The sequence below is a fragment of the Labeo rohita genome, unplaced genomic scaffold (genome assembly GCF_022985175.1).
Source record: "Labeo rohita strain BAU-BD-2019 unplaced genomic scaffold, IGBB_LRoh.1.0 scaffold_1233, whole genome shotgun sequence".
Lineage (NCBI taxonomy): Eukaryota > Metazoa > Chordata > Actinopteri > Cypriniformes > Cyprinidae > Labeo > Labeo rohita.
In genome coordinates this window covers 9,518-15,499 of record NW_026127377.1, presented here as the reverse complement: position 1 = coordinate 15,499, position 5,982 = coordinate 9,518, and the positions used below count along the sequence as shown (strand labels likewise).

Sequence of the window (5,982 nt, the reverse complement as noted above, 5' to 3'; positions counted from 1 at the left end):
GCATCTTATGCACTTTATTCCTTTTTCATTCATGGTATTCATTTAGTAGTTGTTGATTACTCTTGTCTATCTTTTGTTAATAAAATTTATTTTATTACAACTTGTGTCTTCCTTGTGTTGATAATACAGAAGAGGTTCTACAAGTTAGAGATCCCACCAATCTTTCTTATGTGATGTACTCATAACCACACATTAATTGACAAGTGATCCAAGAATCATAATGTCAGCTGTGACATGAGTACCCATCACTACCCTCCTTCACCTCCCTAGGTTGGCAAAAGCAAAATTCACTACATTAATTGGTGTCCCTGGGTGGGCGAAAGTGAAATTTACTACAGAATAATACTGTACCTTAAAAAAGGTATTTCCCTTACCCTGGAAATTAACGTCTTTGCATTAATAAATAATCAATGGTGAGCGTTCGCTAGACGAACTGGTCAATTGATTGTAATGTAAATTCTGCTTTATCAAGCTAATTCTATTAACTTATCCAAATATTATAATTAATTATAATGAGTTATGATTAATTATTAATATTCCCCCTTTGAGCTAATTTGCTACATTTAACAACAAGATGGTTTTGAGCTCCAAACGTCCACATGTAACCGGTGTTGTCTGTGTTTTTTTTTCTCCCAATGTAGTAACTAGACGGACATCAACTGATGGTTCCACGCTTCTTTAATGTGATAAAACAAAATTATCTTTAAACAGTGTGTTTTCACCCTTCTTTTCTCTCCCATTTGTGGAAAGGGAAGAGGGCAAGGAATAAAACTTTAAAACAATAAAATCAATTTAAAAATGAGCGACAAGACAGCATACCTGATAAAACATAAAATGGTCTTTAAACAGTGTTTTCACCCATTAAAGGAAAGTGCAACGCATTAAACACATGCTTCAAATGCATCGACAAGACATCAAAATCAATCACAGCCTTGATTAAAATGAAGACATGAAAATAATGAAACATACATGAAAAATAAACATTTTACTTTCCATACCTGTTACACACAGTATGAGATCATCCATCTGAATCTCAGCAGGAGTCTGGAGAAGGACAGAAGCTACCTCCATTACTGACATCGACTTCATGTCACGGCAGCACACAGAAACAGTGTAATACAGAGAAACAAGCAACTGAATGAATTTTGTTTGCATTTTGAATATTATATACATTTACATGAGATCTTTTAAACTGTGATGGCTACCCTGCTGAAAAAACATCTTAAACCAGCTTAAGCTGGTCAAGCTGGTTTAAGCTGGTCTCCCAGGCTGGTCATAGCTGGTTTATCAAGCTGGTTTTAGAGGGGTTTTGACCACTTTTTTTAGCTGGTCAAGCTGGTTTTAGCTGGTCAGCCTGGCTGGTCTTAGCTGGTTTTAGCTGGTCAGCCAGGCTGGTCTTAGCTGGTTTAAGCTGGTCAGGCTGGTCTTAGCTGGTTTTAGCTGGTCAGGCTGGTCTTAGCTGGTCAGGCTGGTCTTAGCTGGTTTAAGCTGGTCAGGCTGGTCTTAGCTGGTTTAAGGTGGTCAGGCTGGTCTTAGCTGGTCAAAATGTTTGTTTGATGATTGATTGATTACATAGTGTCTGCCCCAATTTTCCTGATAAATAATGCGACAAATAAGTAATGTTTACTTTTAATAATCTGCAGGACCACAGGGAACCATTAAAACAATTTTTATTTGATCTTACAGCCCCTTTAATAACAAATATTTACAAAATATTTACAAAGTAATTGGAATGATTACAATTCTAAAACTATATTACCAAAAAAATGGTGAAGATGAACAATAAAAAAATTATAAACATATTATGCATTTTCATTTTTTTCTTTTCTTTTTTATTATATCTTGTTTTTTTTTTGGGATATGTAATGCCCCACTTGTTTCTCCCTCTTCTCTCTCTCTTCTTTCAGGCTCCTTTTGTTTCCGTCAGTCACTGAAACAGACTTAAAAAAGAAATAATTTAGATTATTAATGTGTAAATTTTCAACAAGTAAAACTACTTAAAAAAAGAAACTATAGTGTCAGGTCTTTGTTGCACATTTTCCTTTTTTTCCAGACATAGCCTGCAATAATTTAGAAACATGCCCCTGATAGCTGTTCCTTTTATTGCTAAAATAAAGATATATATATATATACACACTTCCATATTTCTGTAGGTGTTTAATTAATGTAGCTATTTTATTGATAAATGAAAATATATGGATGAATATGAATAGGAATATCTTAGCATGAACAATTTTTAGCTGTTTTTAGCTAAACTGACTATGGTTACAAGGGCTGCCTCCTGAGTTCTGATCATCAATTAACCATTAGTCTGTCAAAATTTCATTAGATGCTAGAAAAAAAAATCCACAGGAAGTGATGAAGTCCATGATGTAATTCTGGCCCTAGGTCTCTATGAACTTGAGGGTGTCAAAAAAAACAGAAACTCCATGCTTGCTTCACAGACATGAAAAATGTATCTACAGAAAGCGAAATGTCTACTTTTAAATAAGCCAGTTAAAATGGAAAACAAATATTTTCAGATTGTGTAATCCATTCAATCAAACATGCACATCCACTGTAGAGATGACAAGTGTTATCGACTTTATCACTGAAGCTGAAAATACAGAAAACACATTAATGAATTATTATAATGTTAAGGCAGTCTTCTTTGCTGTTTTCTTTACCTGACACATTCATAATCAGCTGCTAAAGCCAGCTATTTCCAGCTTAAACCAGCCTGGCCAGGCTGGGAGACCAGCTGAAGTCAGCTACTTCCAGCTTAAACCAGCTAAAACCAGCCTGGCCAGGCTGGGAGACCTGCTAAAGCCAGCTACTTCCAGCTTAAACCTGCTAAAACCAGCCTGGCCAGGCTGGGAGACCAGCTAAAACCAGCTGCTTCCAGCTAAAACCAGCCAGGCTGGGAGACCAGCTTGACCAGCTTGGCCAGGCTGGGAGACCAGCTAAAACCAGCCAACCAGCCTTTTTAATGTATTATCTTAATTATGAACACACTGGTTTGTAGTGCAAACAGTTTTACCATTTACATACCATTACAGTGTTGTTTTTATTCACATTCTTTCGCTTTAGCGGCTAATAAACCGGAAGTCTTCCGTGTTGAAGAAAAAGGTGGATAGAAAGAATACACATTTACACAAATACAAAAAACCCATCATGGTAACACACTAAAATGGTGATAAATAATGCAGTACACATTAATTTAACATATAAAACTTGAATGTACATAACGGAAAAGAAACCCAATTATTTAAATGTAAAACCGTCAAATGTGCACTGTCGCTTGTAATGCTGCCCAGATAGCACACGTACATCTGCAAGATGTTAGTTTTACACACATTCTAAATCATAAACATCTTGAAGACATCTAATAGACGTCTATTTGACATCTGATAGAACGTCCAATAGACGTATTGCAGATAAGGAAACTACGTCTTGCAGATGTAAATACAGACATCAAATAGACGTCTCCGAGATGTACGTGTGCTATCAGGGCTGGTAATGTCAATTTATGGTTTTTCACTTTCATTTCAAGAAGACTTGATCTTTTTCACTTCAAAAACTGTACATCTAAAAGTGTATTTCACATGAAATGTCTCATTTGATTTATTACAGTTTTTAATAGTGCAAGAATTAGCTATATAGTATTCATTGAATCCCATTTTCATCATGTTTTCCACCAAAAACACTGTTTGTTCTTTATTAACTACACTTTGAAGCTTGACTTTAGATGTCAATTTCGTTTTTAGAAGTAAAAAAAACTTTAATCTTTGTTGTACACATTTTGGGATGCACTTTCAAGTGGGCTATTCTGTCCTCAACTCTGTGTGGGGTTTGTTTAATGTCCTCACCAGGAGGTCTCTGCTTGTTTTTGACACTTTGAATTATTTTGAGGAAGTGTCTGATTGTGTTTGCATACAAAGAATATTATAAAAGTATTATATATAATTCAATGTAATGGAAAACATGACTAATTAAGCAACTCAGTCATTAGCTAGTTAAGTTTTGAAAAAATTTCATCTATCAAATTGATGATGAAACTTTGTTTCGGTTGGCAAACAAACCATAAAAAGGAATTTGATTTAATTTCATAAGTTTCACCAGCCAGTGTAGGTCAACTTCCGAACTTTGTTTAACCATAACAAGAGTGTGTCCATCAATAATAAAGCATAGTGAAAAAGTTTACTTTATTGAATTTGTATTAATGCAATATCAGATACATTTACACAATTGTTCTTGTTAAAAAAATTTTGCTTTGTGAATATATATTTAATGTTAATTCCAAAAGCATATTTTTTTTTGTTACAGCAATCTAAACTAACAGTATGCATGCTTGAAATGTTTAGCTTCTTAAAAGGTTGTGCTGTTGAATTGCTTTTTCAGTATGGTATTGATCCAGTGGATGTGTTTTGGGGAGAGAAAAGTGAACACAGTTGGTTTTTTGGGATTACCACATTCTTTTGTCCCTGATACTACTCCAACTATGTTTTTCTTACATTCCAGAGGTCCACCGGAATCCCCCTGAAAAAAGAACACAAGACCTTCTTCCTTTAGACAGGTAAATGGATGATTTCAAAGAGTCTTCAACCAGTCATAAATGAAAGACCACAATATGACATACCCAACAGATGCCTTTATTTTCTTGCTTGCTTCCTGCACACATCATGTCTTTGGTGATCACAGGATCACTTTTGTAGTAGCAGTTGCACAGGTCCCTGTCCACCACTGTCAACTCTAACATTTGTAGTTTATCAGAAGGTTTTATGTCGTTAGAATTAGTAGTTCCCCAACCTGTTACAACACATTTTGTTCCAGGTGGAATGTCTTGTCCCTTTTTAGGGATTTTTTTAGGTTTTGATTTCACTTTTTTACTTAACTGCAAAAGAAAAGATGATTCTTAAATGCATACTGTCCAAAAAATCATACACTCATCACGTCTAAACAAAATCTACATTTAATTCATCCTTACCTTAATGAGCATGATGTCGTCTTCTTTAGTCTTTACGTTGAATGTTTTAGGATACTCGTAACTGAGGATGCCAACACGCTGAGTGCCTTTACTCAGAGACAGAGATCCTATGAGAACTGTGACAGATCCAATGGGTTTTCTGAAAAAGAAAACTGACTTAAGTGTGCTTAGGTGCAGATACTTTATAGTGAACAACTTTAGATAAGAAACTGAGGGCTTAGCATAAAAAACTATGAAGTTCCAAATATGCCAAATAAAAAGTCAACTGTTTTGTGCTTTGTACTATATATTTGTCTTTGTTTACAGTCATTGTGTCAGGCATTCACCACAGCCACCTCCACCTGCCACATCACCAGTAGCACCGCCCACCCGCTCTCCATCACAGGAGTTCTAATTACCCACACCTGGATCCCATCAGCCAACCCAAATGTATAGTACAAAGCAGTTGACTTATTTTTGGCACATTTGAAACTCAATAAAAAAAACTGGGGGAATGTGCCCCAACAAGTCAAGCCTCTATATACATTTCTGCAACACCGTGGTATTTTGACTTCGTTTTGATTTGAGCTGTTTTGTTAAACTGTAGTTTCACAGGGTTCGTACCGGAGCTTATCATCACTCAAATGCAACGCCGTATTGTGTGAGCTACTGTAGGATTACAAATTTAAGAATCTGTTGAAAATATGCTGAGCCTATGTTCTGACATAGCATCACAATAAAAACTAAGGTAAAGTACATTGTATGTAACATTTAAGGTAAAGATGTTATCAGACAAATGATTCTCTCAAGCAAACTTTGTAGCAAGAGGTCCCTGCCAGTTCCTGTTCTCTTATTGTACGTCAAATGAACCAGATTACTGAGATGTTCACCTTTTGTTTGTAATGGCTCTTGGTGCCTCTTTGAGCAGTTATGATGATTGGATTAGGACTGGTGTAAATGGGGCACTTGGCTATACCTGAATACTTCATTTGCATGCTTTGTTTGGGGTTGTCAACCAGGTGCTTTGTCTCCATTTC

At 35.8% G+C, this 5,982-nt stretch overlaps 1 protein-coding gene across 1 annotated transcript; it reads right to left on the bottom strand.

Moving 5' to 3' along the window:
• Positions 1-4,237: 4,237 nt before the first annotated feature.
• LOC127157891 (granzyme K-like) lies at positions 4,238-5,346 on the bottom strand. Its single transcript, XM_051101078.1, has 4 exons — positions 5,336-5,346; positions 4,967-5,105; positions 4,619-4,873; positions 4,238-4,518 (listed from the first exon to the last, which is right to left on the bottom strand). The coding sequence occupies exons 1-4, from the start codon at positions 5,344-5,346 to the stop codon at positions 4,348-4,350; spliced, it is 576 nt and encodes a 191-aa protein (XP_050957035.1). The 3' UTR covers positions 4,238-4,347.
• Between the last annotated feature and the right edge of the window lie 636 nt (positions 5,347-5,982).